This window comes from Nannospalax galili, unplaced genomic scaffold (assembly GCF_000622305.1).
Source record: "Nannospalax galili isolate Female #2095 unplaced genomic scaffold, S.galili_v1.0 scaffold158, whole genome shotgun sequence".
Taxonomy (NCBI): domain Eukaryota; kingdom Metazoa; phylum Chordata; class Mammalia; order Rodentia; family Spalacidae; genus Nannospalax; species Nannospalax galili.
In genome coordinates, this window is record NW_008345290.1 from 4,629,075 (window position 1) to 4,645,493 (window position 16,419).

Below are 16,419 nucleotides of genomic sequence, written 5' to 3' on the forward strand. Positions count from 1 at the left end.
AGCCAGGCAAGTATTCTACCACGAGGCTACTAAGTTAAAATTTCAGCCCAGAAGAGATTGTTCTAATATACTGTTTACTGACTAAGATTTCAATTTTAATTCAATTTTTCCCCCCAGAGTGCACAGCTGTGTTCTGAAAAAGAAAAAAAAAGGAAGAAGGGGACAGTCACAGGAAAGCAAAGCATGAGTTTCACAGAGCAAGCAAAAGAAGCCAGTGAGAAACTGAATTACTTTCTGTCACAGAAATTTAGGTCTCCAGAAATAACAGAAAAAAACGCTTGTCCTTCTACAGCTCCCATTCTGGTAACACAGCGAAGGGAGTGACATTTAAGAGAGAAATGAAAGTGTAGAAACACAAAAGGACTTAGGAAAAGGCAGTTTAAGAACGTGCCAAGCAGTATTCTGCCAGCAAGACTTTTGAGTGCCAAGTGCCAGGCCAGTGCCTGGCTGTGGCAGCAGCCAGGGGAAACCAGGGGAGGCCAGGAACAGTGACCTCGACTCAAGACCACCAGTGAAGCAGGGAACCGTGCAGCTGGACAGAAGGCAGCCGGGGCGGGTAGTGGTTGCAGAGAACAGTTACCAGACAAGAAACCTACCCACCTCTGCCAGATTGTCCCCCGACTTGGGAACAGCAGGCGGGTCGAGGAGCAGAGATTCCGCATGGATTCTGCGTAAGCGTTCTTTAAGATCTGTGTTTTGTGCTAGGGCCTGGAACATGTTAAAAATAGCAGGGCTTCATTAGTAAATGGATGTTTCAGGGAAGCACAGCAGGGGCAGCGCAGAAGAGGTCTCTGGGAAAGGATGATCATGGTTGGAGCACCCCTGGGGGCTGGTTTGGGCTTTCCAGCTTGCTCTCCAGCAGAAGGCTGGGAGGCAACAGAGGGTCTCCAATGATACTTCTTTCTAATCTCATCTCCAGAGGTAGAAAGGGCGTTAGTAAGGGTGACAGAAGGAAGTCACAGAGGACATCAGCTTTTAAGACTTGTGGCTGCACAATATCTCTTTCCCCAGCCTAGCTGTTCTTAGTCTCTGTGGTCAGACCCCACCCCTACCCACTCATTAAGTACTAGGTCCTCCAACCCTTGCAAAGATGCCAGTGGACATATTTCAATGCAATTTAAGCATCCCACCAGCTGAACCAGATCTTAGGAAGTGTGCTGGGCTAGGGTATCTGTGGAAGGTTAATTTTATTCGTTTCAAATATGGGTGCTGTTTACTTGGTTCATTTTTCAAGGCTAAGACAATTTAATTTATTTTTCCAAAAATAAACAAGCCAGCCTTACTTACCTACACAAGGGCTTAAGCACTGTGGCCCTGGGGAACGGTGGATATAAACCCTGGGATTTAAGAGATCAGTGAGATCTCTTTACTTCTTCATGGGAAGATCTCATCTTTATTTCAACCTCCCCACTAGGATTTGGCTCACAGGAAAAAAGAAGATGTTTTCTCCTGCCACTCCTGTGCATTTTATGACTATGAGGATGTCTTTAGGAGGGGTCAAACTCTCCTGACTGTGCCCCAAACATGACTATAATTAATTCCAGGGTTTCTATCACACAGACCCACTGCATCTAGCTTCTTGACTCTCTGAAGAAGTTCTGAACCTTTTCCATCCAAGACCTGGCTGCTGAGAGCCCTGGGGACATGGCACTGCCTTGTCTACTGCCTGTCTCTCTACAAGGACTTGGGCTTCATGTAGTTCCTTATGATTTTACTTTATTATTGTCAATGTGATTGTGTGGGGCAGGGTCTCACTCTGCAGACCAGGCTGAACTCTAAACGGTCCACCTGCCTCAGCCTCTCAAGTACTAGGATGATAAGAGTGGTCACCACCCCCAGCTCTGGCTTTACTTTTCAGTGGCCACAGAGGACATATGTTATTTAAGAATTCTTGAAGATCATTGAGGAAACACTGAACAAGAACTAGGGTCACACAACCACATGTAACAATCCCTTTGAGGCACTGACTTCCTGGTCAATATATCACTAGTATCTTAGCAACACCTAGAAAGTGTGTTGTTTTAGTAGTTTCTTTCTTTTGTAAGCCACACTCAGAATAAGGAAGAAACATGCCAACATTCCATGTGTAGGACCAGCATATCCGCTGTAATAATTCCGTGATGATTCTGAAAAATTATTTTTAGGAACTGGAGAGATGGTTCAGTGATTAGAACACTAGCTCTTCTTACAGAGGACCATGATTCCCAGCACCCACACAGTGGCTAACAACAGTCCATAATTCTAGTTTCAGGGAATCTGACACCCTCTTCTTGTTTCTGTGGGCAGTTTATCCAAGTGGTCACTTACATGCATGCAGGCAAAACACTCATACACACAGAAAATAATAATTTTTTAATTTTTAAAATTTATTTCTTTTCATGTGTATGAATGTTATGTCTGCATGTATATAAGTACACCCATGTCATGCAGTGCCCACAGAGGACAGCAGAAGGCATCGGATCCCCTGGAACCGGAGTTACTAACAGTTGTTAGCTGCCATATGGCTACTGGAATTTGAACCTGGTCCTCTGCAAGAGCAACCAGTGCTTTTAACTTCTGAGCATCTCTCCAGCCCCTAATACAAAATATTTTTAAAGAAACAATTCCAAGCCAAATCAGAAATCTAGGCTAAAAGAAGAAAGAAAGGATCCTTTTGTTTTATCTTGTTTCCCTAACTGAGAACCTGGGCGAGAGGTAATTCCTCAGTGAATGAAGCCAATGTAGCCAGACACCAGGGCCAGAAAGCTGTGACTGAGCACATTAACAAGACAAGGCTGGACTTCTGTAGAGGAGGAGGGAGAGGAAGACCACAAGAAGGAACTTTAGGAATCCCATCAGAGGCACCTTCTAATGCATCAGAAATCACTCTAGCCAGGCGTGGTGGTGTAAGCCTTTAATCCCAGCACTTGGGAGGTAGGGGCAGACAGATCTCTGTGAGTTCAAGGCCAGCCTAGTCTACATATGTGTTCCAGGACTTCTGGGGCTACAGGGAGACCTGTCTCAAAAAGACAGAAAAAAAAAAAAAGGTCACTAATGGGAATGATAAGAATGCTTCGTACCACTAAAATAGGGGCTGGAGAGATGGCTCAGCGGTTAAGAACACTGGTTGCTCTTTCAGAAGACCTGGGTTCAAATCCCAGCACCCACATGGCAGCTAACAACTGTCCATAACTCCAGTCCCAGGGGATCTGACAGCCTCTTCAGACCTCTGCGGGCATTGCATGACATGGGTGCACTTACCTACATGCAGGCAATACACATATACACATAAAATAAAAAAAAATAAATAAATAAAATTAAAACAACAAAAAGCAAAAACCATGGAAGCACCACTTTGCTTCTCTCCAATCAGAGCAGCAACCCAGCTTTCAGCCAGCCATTCACCAAGGTCCTAAAGATGTGATTTTTCTCTCCAACTTAAAAAATATTAAGACTCTACATGTGGAGTGAGACAATATTATTTTTAAATTTTTCTTTCAAAGGTTGCACAGTTGAGCTGGGCATGGTGGGACATGACTATAATCTCAGGACAGGGGAGGTGGAGGCAGCACCAGTTGGCTACATGAAGCCGGTCTGGGCTGTATGATTCGCCACTGAATGAATGCATCTTAAATATTCTGCAACAAGTGATGTGGGCTACTGGTCAGGGATTTATCCTTAACATTACCTCATAACATAACATTAATTATATTAACATTACATCAGTACCATTGTTCTTCCTGGACACTGTCCCAGAGGACCCAGGTTCAGTTCCCAGCACCCACATGGCAGCTAACAACTATCCATAGCTCCAGTTCCAAGGTATCAGACACCCTCTCTGGCATCCACAGGCACTACATGACACAGGTGGACTTACATACATGTGAGTGCAAAACACAATACATAGAAAATATAATAAAAAATGTAAAACCTAAAAGACGAGTGACCATTTTCTCCAAGTGCCTTGGCTTTTGGAAACATGGCCCTGAAATTCCTCTCCCTGCCTGACCCAGAATACAAAAGACAGTTGCACTTGGGATGGGATCTGACACATGCGTACTCTTCTCTTCTTAAAGCTGGAATTATAAAGCAGAAACAGAGAAAGAGCGAATAAACACACTGTTTCAGAAGTTCTCTGGCTTCTTGCTAGATCAAGGCTAATGGATCAGCTGCCTTCGTCTCCTCAGGACAGCACTGCAGTGGAGCCCAGCCATTCTGAGCAAGAAATTGAAGCTGAGGAGGGATTCTGAGGGCCAGCGTGGCTTGCTGGAAACACAGGCTGTCACACTGGGTTTTGTGTTTTGAAGATACACTGACAGACACTTCATATTACTCATCGCTTTGTGTTCATGGGAGGAAAAAGCTAAATGTTCTGTACCATTTAATCAAACAACAAAAGAACGTTAAGTAGGATCAGTACTTTATGGGAGAGAAGATAATGTGTACGTTGGAAATTTCTCTCTGCCACGTGTTATTTGTTAAATTGATCTAAGCTTGTGGTGTCTCAGATCCACAATATCTCCAAAATGTCAGAGTCTGTAAGCATTAACCAGTAGATGTCTGGAAAACCCACACTCAAACATACAACCAAATTCTTTAGAAACAGAGAAATTCAGGTAAATTGGAAGAAACCATATTCACAGAATTAGTTTACTAAGATTTAGGGTAGGCTAAGAATAAGCAGGTCTGATGAAAGGTCTGAATATAACTTGGATAATTTGTTGTTTTTTTTTTTCCTGAAGATTCAACTCAACCATGAAAATCATCAATTTTCAATGCAATCATGGAAATAGGAAACATAAACAATTCATGAGCCTGGCCACATTTTCAGATATTCATGTGACACAGGCGTACAACTTACAGATGACAGAGCGTGCTTCAGCCCGATGACCTGAGCAGAAGGGGAGGTGGAGGCATCCTGCTCCATCAGCTGCTTCAGCTTCTCTCGTTCTGTCGATATGCTATTAAAAGCTGACCTTAAAGCGAAGTAAACTATAAAGATATAATCATTACAAGCAGGAATAAAGAAGAGGCACCATTAAAGAACAAAATGCAGAGCAGTGTATTTCTTATACGAGAATTTAGCCAAGTCACAATCCTAAGTATTTTGAGCTCAGCAAATGCATACTCTACATTAATTTTGAAAAACACAGTGAATGTGTAAGAGTGAGCTTGAGAGAAACTACAGGCTCCAGTGACAATGTCCAGCAACACAGGCTCTTCACTCCTCTGAGGGATGCTGATGGTGGGATAGGCTACACCTTCACAGTGGCAAGGGATGTATGGGGAATCTCCAGATAGCTCAATTTTGCTGTGTACCTTAAACTGCTTGAAAAGTAGAATCTATTAAAATTTACATACACTTGCCAACCCTAAAGTCTCTACTCATTATAGCATTCCACGATTCTAGGACTTATGGATTTAAAATCGTTAGTATTCAGTTTTATATTCTTGAAGACTGAAACCAGTTAGGAACAAGGCTTACTGGTTATCAGTAGAAATCTGCTAACATTACAGCAGAAAAGGGAGCTCACCTTATCCAGTTGGTCAGTATTAATCACAAGTGAGAGTCAGGTGGACCCTGGGTGTCCCCAGGCAAAGTGTCTTGAAAAAGACATGGTATCTTCTTTGTTGAATGCTAGCCAGGGATAAGCAATCTGGATTTGATCATGAGAAACCATAGGAAACTGAACATCCAATTTTTAGAAATTGGCCTGTACTCTTCAACGATATCAAGGCATCAATTTATAAAAGGTTGTCTCCAGTTAAACCAGGCTCAAGAAACAAGACAGTGAATCATAATGTGTGATCATGAACCAGATCCTGTACCCAGTGGGAAGATGGCATTACGAGGCATTTTTCAGATGTTGGCAGCATTTAAATATGGAAGGGGGGCTAAAGTACTGTCTTCACATTGCATGTCCTGAGCGGGAGAGCTACACTGAGGTCACTGAACAGAATCTGCCCGTTTTCAGCTGTAAAGAATGATACAATGCAGGAATTCTAGTCTCAAAATGTAGAAAAAGATGATAACAAACTGGTGAAATGTTAAAGTGGCGACTCTGGGTAAAGGGTCTGGGCTAGTTCTTTGTACTAGTCTTGCAGCTTTCCTGTAGGTTTGAAATTATTTCAAAACAAAGTGTTGCCCCCATTTTTTCTAGCTTCTTCTTTCAGCTACAGTGGAATCCCTACCTCTGAATTTTGGCATTCAACCATTCTGCTCACTTTCAGGAATCGTCAAGTTTAATGAGAGCTAAACCAGTAAGTAGTTAAATGCCCCAAATGGGGCATATATGGGGGCTGGGAAGATGGCTCAGTGTAAAGCACTGCCTTGCAAGAGTGGTGACCTCAGCTCAAATCCCCAGAACCCACGTAAAGCCTCATGTGGTATTGCACCTCTGCATTCCCAGTGCTCAATGGTGAGATGGAGCTGGAAACAGGAGAATCCTTGGAGGCTGGCGGGCCAGTTAGACTGGCATATGCAGCAGCAGACAGCAAAGAGACCCTGTCTCAAACAAGGTAGAAGGTGAGGACCGGCACCCCAGGGTGTCCTTTCTCCCTCCCTCTCTCTCTCACACACAGTATAGCATGTACACACCCACAGTCACACACACATTCACACAGATTAAGAAAACATGAACAATGGGGGCTGGAGAGATGGTTCAGTGGTTAAGAGCACTGGTTACTCTTGCAGAGGACCCAGGTTCAATTCCCAGCACCCACATGGCAGCTAACAACTGTCTGCAATTCCAACTCTAATGCCTTCTTCTGACCTCCACGAACATTGCATGACATGGGTACCCTTACATACATGCAGGCAATATACTCATATACATAAAAAAATTAATTAATTAAAAAAATGAAAACATGAGGGCTGGGCATGGTGGCACACACCTTTAATCCCAGCACTTGGGAGGCAGAGGCAGGCAGATCTTTGTGAGTCTGAGGCCAGCCTGGCCTACATAGTGAGTTCTGGGAGAGCTGGGGCTACAGGGAGACCCTGTCCCAAAAAAGACAAAAAAAGAAGAAGAAAGAAAAAGAAAACACGAACAGGTATGGCAAAAGTTCATCATATTCTTGTCACTTAGGGTACAAGTTACCTCCTAGGGATGAGGGAAGGTTACCTAAAGTACTGATTATGGGTAGCACATTTGAATATTATCTTTCCAACCTCTTTCATTATGGTTTGTTATAGAACAGCAGAAGAAGGAAGAGACAAACACAGTCTTCTCAAATGATCTGGCATATGATTAAATTTTACAGGTTTGCATTTTTACTGTTATCCAAGAATGGCCTCTTTAACACAGAAACTAAATACGCATTACTATCTTGCTTCCTTTTTAATAGCAAGAAGGACAAGTGACTTCTCTATGTACTGTTGCTAATTGTCCGAAGTTAGGGCACTTAGTGATGGATTCAGAGACTCCTCATAGAATCCTAACACAAGCAATTTGTACACACACACACACACACACACACACACACACACACACACACTATGGTGCTGCTTCTGTGACCAGAAGAGAGCCCACCATTTATTCCTTCCTTGATCTTGGGCAAATATAGGATGTGCCTGAATTCTAAGTGGAGATATTACTAGCATTTACTTTATAGCCTGTTATAAAGATTAAACAGACAGAGCAGGTAAAGCCCTTAATCCAATGCACACATGCAGGGCAAAATAGCTGGCACAGCAATGATAATAGTTATGATGATGAAAGAGATGCATGCATAAGGATCAAAGGGAAGGCATTGGCACTTTCTTGAAATACAGGCAGCACCAGTAGTGTGATGTTTAGCTCTTGCCAGGATGATGATTATAACTAAATGCACAAAGGGTAGAAAGTGTATGAATGAGGGACTAGCCAGAGCTCACTGAGCCACAGGATGAGGACAACAGGCTACACAGGGAACTCATTGCATTTTATGCCCCTTAGATATCTCCCCTTGGGCCCCAGAATGCCCATGGCCATCCCAGTGGGTCCCTGGGGGCAGGACTGTTCCACTGCCATTCATTCCTCCAAATAAAATGAACTGGCACTCGGCTGGCAGCCACTCACTCTTCCACATTGATTGCTCTGCCTTTCAGATGCCTTGCTGCCAGGAGAGGCTTTTGACCAGACAAGAAAATTCTTATGTAATTTTTAAAACTTTTAATTTTGTGTATGAGTGTTTTGCCTGCATGTATGTAAGTGTACCGGTGCATGCAATGCCCATGGAGGGCAAAAGAGAACATCAGATCCTCTGGAACTAGAGTTATGGATGGTTGTTAGCTGTCGTGTAGGTGCTGGGAAACAAAACCAGGTCCTCTGCAAGAGCAGCCAGTGCCTTTAACTGCTGAGCCATCACTCCTGCTCCCCCCATCCCCATTTAAGTTTCTTTTTAAATGGATGGGCACTATTTGTTTCTAATTTGTGAACAATATATTATCTGGCTTTTCCTTGGACCATGCCAATCTTTTAACTTTTACTATGAAGGCAGTATCATCATGATAGGGGTGGCTTTTCCTTCAATGCATCCATAGCTCAAAGCAGTTCAGAAAGAGACTACCCTATCTCAACTCAACTCCAGAGAACTCCCCAGGCACAAAATAATATGGAGTTTTTGTTCTCATTTTAGTTTTTACATTTGTAAATGAGGACTTCCCTCATCTATAGGAAATGCATTCCTACAAGTTTGTTTTTCCCCATGACAGTAAGGGAATGTCCACTTTCATATCCTGTTCTTTGCTTTCTCACAATAAATCTGTTCAGAGGGTTTAAGCCATTTCTCATTCTGCTGCTAACAGAACACGTTCTCAAAAGCCAAGCATGGTGATGTATGTCTGTAATTCCAGTACTTGTGAGGCTGAGGCAGGAGGATTGTAAGTTAGAAGCCAGCCTGTACTACATAGTAAGACACTGTATAAACAGTTTAAAAATTAAAACAAATTTTGGGGCTGGAGGGATGGCTCAATGGTTAAGAGTACTGGCTCAGTTCAGTTCTCAGCGCCCACATGGTAGCTAACAACCATCCTTAACACCAGTTCCAGAGGATCCAATGCCCTCTTCTGGCCTCTGTGGGCAGTGTAAGTACATAGTGCACTTACATATGTGCAAGCAAATTACTCATACACATAAAATAAAAGTAAATCAAAAAAATTTTCAAAAATTAAAACAGATTTTAAAAGATGGGCACATTTTCAATGAGTAATGAAATGAATTCTCCCTGTTAAATTCAAAACAATTGCGCAGAGAAGAAAATGATAGAATTTGAGAGTTCAAGAGGTCAGCTACTTTAGGACATGTGACAGATGAGGTAACTGAGGGTCAGAAAGACAAGCCAGTGAGTTCAAGGTCCCAGCCGGTCAGTATTAATGGCCACTTGGCCAGTTTAGAGAGTCCGCTCCAAAGAGGCTTATTGTTTACAGTGCTTCCCAAAGTGTGTTTCTTGGGGATTTTAGTCCCAGGGTGTTAATAACAGGAGGGGGGTGGGTGGGAGGGTGAGGGCCAGTGGGGTGGGGAGGAGGGTGCAGTAAGGAATTTCCTAAATGACATTGAAAAATCAAAACTAAACTAAGCTGATAGGTTTCTTTGCTACAGGGGATCTTGGGGACCTTGCTACCTTCAGCTCCATGTATAAAACCAAAGGAGTCATAGTCAGGGATATTCCCCAGACATTTTCAATCACGAAATTCTTATTTTGACTTTTAAGTGTCCTATAAGTTTTCTATAAAATACATTTTGAGAAATGCAGATGCTAATGTATACAACAAAAAATGGTGACTTTGAGGTTCAGTATGTTTCACTCCATTTGCTTATATGGGCATTGACACAGGAAGCCAGAATATGAACCATGCAACTTAGTTCAGTGACATTCCATAAAAAATGAACATACAGCTTCTCAGATACAAGAACTCTTTGAATGCGAATGGGTCTACACTGACTGTCTGCCATGTGATCCACAAAAGCATAATGCAGATGCTTTCTACAAGTTTAATGCCACACAGACTAGATCACATCAATGGAATTCTTGCCTTTAGTTCAGTTGCTTCAAAAATGACAGTCAACAGAACAGGGATGCAGTCACAGAAGGTCAACAGGAAGCGTTGTTGACAAAAGAAGGCTCACACAGGGAGAAAGGCCATGAGGGCCAACGTGTGAGAGCACACAAGGGCCTGGACTTATGGCAAACCTGAGCATTGTCTTTATTCCATGAAGGCCCTGAAGAAGTGCCTGTAGAAGAGGGGAGAGGGAGATCTCTCCACTCTGCAAATAGAATTGAAATCCACAAAAAGGAGCACAGTGGGCTAGGCTCCCTGTGGAATTCACTGTTCAGAAGCCCAGGAGCCTCTGACTGCTGCTGACTAGTGCACCTGGACTGTTCTGGGAGCACAAGGAACTTGACCTCAGCCAAGTCAGTGGCAGCTCCACAGACAGCTAATTTCACAAAGACCCAACAGGACAGCTGGCAGGAGGCCCATTACAGACCTGCAGGGAGGGGGAGGCCTCTGCAGGGGACAGGATCAATGGATGCACTCAGGATGGATGGCAACCTCTGCCCTGCTGATAAGCAGCTTCTACAGTGTAGGTAAAACCCAGATGTCTCCCTGATTCATGCTATTAAAAAGTAACGCTGTTTTAAAGGAAATTCCTCCCCCAGAAACCTAAAAAGTAGTCACTGCAAGAGGTTCTTTTAACACTAAAGAATGCCTGAGAGGCACTTGAGAGCTGTGACAGGTGACGCCTCAGGCTCCACAGACATTGCAGAGCAGAACTCCTGGACACAGAATTCTCATGGTGGCCAGCACAGGAATCTGAGGGCAGAATCTCTAACATGCATGAGACTTTCCTTATAAGCAATCATAGAGTGAATGGTTTTTAGATTTGTCAGATAAGGAGAAAGAGAGAGCACTGAAGGAATCGATAATGTGACCAGATAATAATAATAATAATAATAATAATAATAATTAATAATAATAATAAATTAAGCAAGGCAGGGAGAGGAAGGCTCAAGAATCTATTCCCTCCTTCCACCTGGAACTTTTTAACCTATTTTCACTCGAACAAAAATAATCAATATATGGAAGTTGAAAAGAAAGGCAAACAGGAAAGTGATAATAAGCACTTACAACTTCAGCTTCTATCACTAAAATATTGAGATATATCCTAAGCTTTTAGTGTATTTACATATGCCAGAATTATATTCATTTTTTAAGAAAAAGGATCATTAAAGTATCCAGTCCCCTCTCATTGGGCATTTAGTTTATTTCTAGGCAATCACTCTGCTACTGAACCATACATAATCTAGTCAGGGTTAGTTCTAATTTTTACTCTGAAATTGTTATAGACTCACAGGAATTTTCAAAAGAGTGCATAAAAATTCCTACGTGCCCTATGCCCAGTTTCTTCCAATGGTAGCATCTTACAGAATCATAGCACAATGAAAAACGCAGGACATGGATGTCGGTATAATGGAGCCTGTTAGGATCTCATGAGACTAACCCTTGTATAAATGTGTGTGAGCTCATGTCAGTGCAACATGTAGCCAGTGTCTCAGCCGGGACACGGGACTCTCCAACACCTTCTATAATTAGATCATTCTACAATTATACCCATACGTCTCACCTTTCTTTCCTCCTTCTCCACAACTTTTGGCAACTACTAATTTCTTCTTTCTATATCATTTCCAAAGATTCATATAAGTGAAACTGTATATTCTGTAAACTTTACAAATGAGCTATTTTCACTCAGTATTAATGTCCTTCAGCTCCATCCACACTGCTGCATATATTGATAGTTTGTTCCTTTTTATTGCTAAGTAGTATTTCAATGTATGGACATACCTGTGTATTTAACCATCCATCTGTTAAAGAACACTGAACTGCTCCTATTTTTGGCTGATTAAAAATAAACCTGCTCTTAACATTCTGTTTTTCTGGTACTAGGGATTGCGTCTAGGACCCTGTGCTCTACCCCTGAACCACAACCTCAGACTGCCCTGAACATGTATGCACAGTTATTTTTTCCTGGATATAATTTTTCACTTCTCTGTGATAAATGCTCAAGGACATGAGTGTTGGGCTTTATGATAAATGTGTTTATTAGCTTTATATAACACTGCTAACTACTTTCCATTTCCATGCTTACCAGCCATGTAAGAGGGATTCAGTTTCTGAGTTTTCATCATTGCATTAAAGCATTGCTGTTCTAAGTGATCTGCAGAGATGCCTCATTGAAGTTTCCATTTGCATTTCCATAACAGCTAATAATGTTGAATGCCTATTTCTACTTTTTTATATGGTGAATAAATATGGATAAGTTTTAAGTTAATTCTTACAGATAAATTCTTCAAAAATGAACTATTCAATAGGCGTTAAAAACAGTTTGAACAGATGTCATTTTGCTCTCCATGAAAATACCAATTTATGTTCCACGGGCAGTGTATTAATGCTCAGCCTTTAAAGTATGGTGTCCTTCAGGATCACATCCTCCAATACATGTTAGATCATCTTTAGATACTTATGATATCTAATACAGTGTAAGGCTGGGCAAATAATTGATATATTGTATTACTTAAGGAATAAAGGCAAAAAAAAGTCTGTCCATGTTCAATACAGACACAACTTTTAAAAAAAAATACATCTTCAATCTGCAATTTCTTGAATCCCTAGATTCTGCCAACCAGATACAAAACCTCACTGTCTCCTCTAAGAGATTGAAAAGACATTTTTCTAACAATATTTACTTTACTAAAGAAAAAAAGCATAGGATTCCCAAAGTCTTACTAGAGCAAAAAATGAACAAGCTAAGAGACCTCCATGGACAAGCAACATTCAGGAAGGCATTAGAAACTTCCATCCAAAGTGTTAGGAAGGAAGAAAACCCACATACCTTTATGGGCAATGTGACATAGATCCTCCTGCATCTTGGAGAACTCTGAAGAGGTTTCGGAGCCATCTGAATAATTTTTCTCTTCTCCAAAATCTAGTGTTGACAAATTAGGATTGGAGGAGTGCAGTCTCATGGGGCCAGAAAAAGGTTTAGGGACCTAAAGTAACATCAAAGGGAGAGATTTCTGTTCAGTTGGTGGTTCCAAGATCAGAACTGATTAAGAGAAGGACATCTTAGAGGTATGTCTTCACAGTGAGGGATGACTTAGAAGAAAAACAAATGAAACCCAGGGTGGGAGAAATGCTTTCCACAGCAACTCACTTCCTACGAAATACTATATGTAGGCGATATACGCATACACATAAAATAAAAATTATAAAATAAAATATTTACAAATGTCTTGAGATGACAGAAGCTTTAAAGCTGTAGGTTGAAAATGACAGTGAATGCCCCATTGACACTCAGTTCCCTACTCTGGCAATCACCACCTGTAACCAATTTGTCAGAGAGAAATGGCTTCCCAGCACTTTTCTTAAGGCCCCTGGAGCTTTCTCAAACCAAACCTGCTTCTCACATTTGTCCGTGGAACATACTTTACTTTGAAAGTACTGGAGTTCAATGCCTAAAGCCCACAAGAATGTCTCGAAAAGCTGGAGATGCACTTTGATCCTAACATTGCTGGTGTTTAGTATACAACAGTCTTGCCTGTGGCTCAGCTGTGCCTAGCAAGGCCAGCTCCTAGCACCCTACATGGAGGCTCTGGTGGAGGACTGGGAATTCTGAGAAAAATGGCAAGAGAGACTGAGGGATGTCTTGGGCCCAAGGACTTGGGCTTGTGGGCTCCAAGGGATGACAAACTCACTGGACGTGAGCAGTAAAGGTAAGTCAGAGAACAGGGCCACTGCAACAGCCAGGCAAAGCACAGAACACATCCAAGCAGGGAGGACAGAAAGGCTAGCCAGAAGAAGGGAAGACCCAAAGCCCTCAGTACGTGGCACTCTCCAACCTCATGCCACTTTCTTCTGAAAACATTCTCCCCCTGCCCAGCATCTTTGCAGGGTCACCCTGGTACCCAGACGGTCTAAGTGATGGAGCCATCTCATCCCACTGGGGACTGCAGGGATCAACTCCAGAACCTTCACTTTTTTGTTCTATCTGAGTCAAGGGAGGCCCCATCCTTGGTGTGAGAACAGCACCACAAAGAAAGCAAGCCTGGTGGTGAAGCAATGGTTACCTGCAGCGTTCCTTTAGCATCTTTGCCAATACCTCTGGACCGCCACCTCCTGTGCGATCGTTTTTCCTTTTTGGGACTTTCAAAAGCTCCACCCTTTGTTTCAAAACAGGAAAGAGCACAGACAGTAAGGTCCACCAAACCAACAGGGATAAGTGCATAAGGAAGTGACCACATCCATCCCCTTGATTTGGCTGCAGCAACTGGCCAGACAACAACCCACTGTTAGTCAAAGGCTGGGGAGGAGAAAGGAAGCAGCAGGTGGAAGGCAAACAGAAGAGTGCAGGCTCACCTGGATGGCATTGATGGCAGGTGCTGAGTAAGTCCGATGCAGGACATCCATGCTTTGTAGAAGCTGGCTCATTTCCACCAGATAGGCATGGCAGTGTGCCAGGTCTGTGGGAGGAAGAGCGAATGCTAACAGTTCTTCTCCAGCAAGAGAGAGCACCATGCTGGTATCAGACACTGTGTTTCCTAGATTTCATTTCCCCCTCCCTTTTTTTCACAGGAAAGGCAGACATAGTGACAAATGTCATGGGTCTAGGGAGCCAGGATGACTCAATGTGACTCCATAAGGTCTCAGTGCCTGTGGTGGCTAATCCTGGGTATCAACTTGACTGGATCTGGGATTAACTGAAATGAAAGAGATCTTCTTGATTGGATCATCTGAAGCTGAAAGACACACCCTAAATGTGGGTGTTACCTTCTCATGGCAGCCGGTATAAAAGGCCAAGGTAGAGGAGAACGCCTGGCTTCTTACTGCTTGCCTTCTCTCTTGCTGATGAGTTCGTCTTGCTGTTGTAGACTGAAGACTAGCTCATCTTTTGGAATTCGTCAGACCTTCAGTGCCAGATCAGGACTACTGAGACATCCAGCCTCATGGACTGAGCGACTACGGATTCTCAGCCTCTCCAATGTGGTGCAGCCGTTGTTGGACTACTCGGATTCTATCCTGTGAGCTAAGCTGATAAATCCCTATACATATACATTCATTCTACCAGTTCTGTTTCTTTGGAGAACCCTGACTAATACAGTGCCTCAGTTTCCTTATCTAGAAAATAGGGACAATTACACACCTAGTTCACAGCAGCAAAAGATAAATGAGTTGATGTGTGCAGAGTCCTCAGAAGAATGTCTGGCCTACAGCAGGAACATCAGGCACCCTCAGCAGCAGTACAGTATTCCTAATCTAATAAGCTCTAAGTTTGTACTAGTCTCTAATGATAACTGTAATCATGGACCTGACTCATGAGTCTCTGAATATGGTCAGACTAGAATCCTAGTCACTAACTCAAAAGGCAGCCCAGAAGTGGCTGTTCCCTAGTTGTGGGCAGATGTTTCTGCTGAGCAGTTGAGGTCCATATGCCTCAGTGTAGTGACTTTCCATCTTTGCCACAGAATCACCTGGAAGGCTTGGAAGGCCACAGATCATAGGCTCCACCCCTCAAGTTTCTGATTCCATACTGCTGAGTTAGGCGTAGGAATTTGCATTTCCAACAAACTCAGACCAACTGGGCTGCTGATGCTGATCCTGGAACAACACTCCAGGGACCATTTTGTCAGTGATACTCAGTAGAGCTCATATGTGATAGGTAGAGGAAGGGTGAAGACCATGGGGCCTCAGTGGAAATCACATCTGCATTCAACAAGAGGAAGAGCGACTTTTAAGCCTGCCACCTGACATCTTTCTCTAGTAATGGCTCTAAATCATGGATATGATTTAAAAGTCAACTTGACTTTTGTGTGTGCATGTGCATTTATGTTTACATGTGTGCAGGTGCACATGTACCTCTGAAGGCCAGAGGACAACCACTGATGTCATTCTGAAGGAGTGGTTCACTTTGTTTTTGATTTTTTAAATTTTAGGTGCATGTGTGTATTGCATGTATGTATGTAAGTGTACTAGTGTTGTGCAGTGCCCATGGAGGTCAGTTGTTAGCTGCCATGTGGGCACTGGGATTTGAACCCAGATCTTCTGCAAGAACAGCCAATGCTCTTAACTGCTGAGCCATCTCCCCAGTCCCCCATTTGGTTTTTAAGAAAGGGTCTCTCACTGGCCAGAAGCCTGCCAAATAGTCTAGGCTGGATGGCCAACCTGCCTCTGGCTGTCCAGTGCTGGATTTTGAATATGGGTTCCGGGGATTGAACCCAGGTCCTCATGCTTGCAAGGCAAGCATTTTACTATCTGAGCCATCTTCCCAGCTCTCAACTTGAGTTTTTAAAAATAAAAAGTTTAATTCTATATGTCCCAGGCCTCATCTTAGACAATTAAATATGAGCTCTCCATCTCACTGGAAATCTTTGGTTGCCTGGATGAGTCTTAGCTAACTGAGATTA

General features: G+C 42.8%; 1 protein-coding gene across 1 annotated transcript in view; it reads right to left on the minus strand.

Moving 5' to 3' along the window:
• The window catches only part of Osbpl3 (oxysterol binding protein like 3), a 201,525-nt gene that overhangs the window by 53,763 nt on the left and 131,343 nt on the right, over window positions 1-16,419 (minus strand). The window contains exons 7-11 of the mRNA XM_008841547.3: window positions 14,375-14,478; window positions 14,086-14,178; window positions 12,852-13,008; window positions 4,841-4,971; window positions 601-708 (exon numbers count right to left, since the gene is read on the minus strand). Of these exons, the coding sequence (XP_008839769.1) occupies window positions 601-708; window positions 4,841-4,971; window positions 12,852-13,008; window positions 14,086-14,178; window positions 14,375-14,478 (593 nt within the window). The remainder of the gene's footprint in view (window positions 1-600; window positions 709-4,840; window positions 4,972-12,851; window positions 13,009-14,085; window positions 14,179-14,374; window positions 14,479-16,419) is intronic.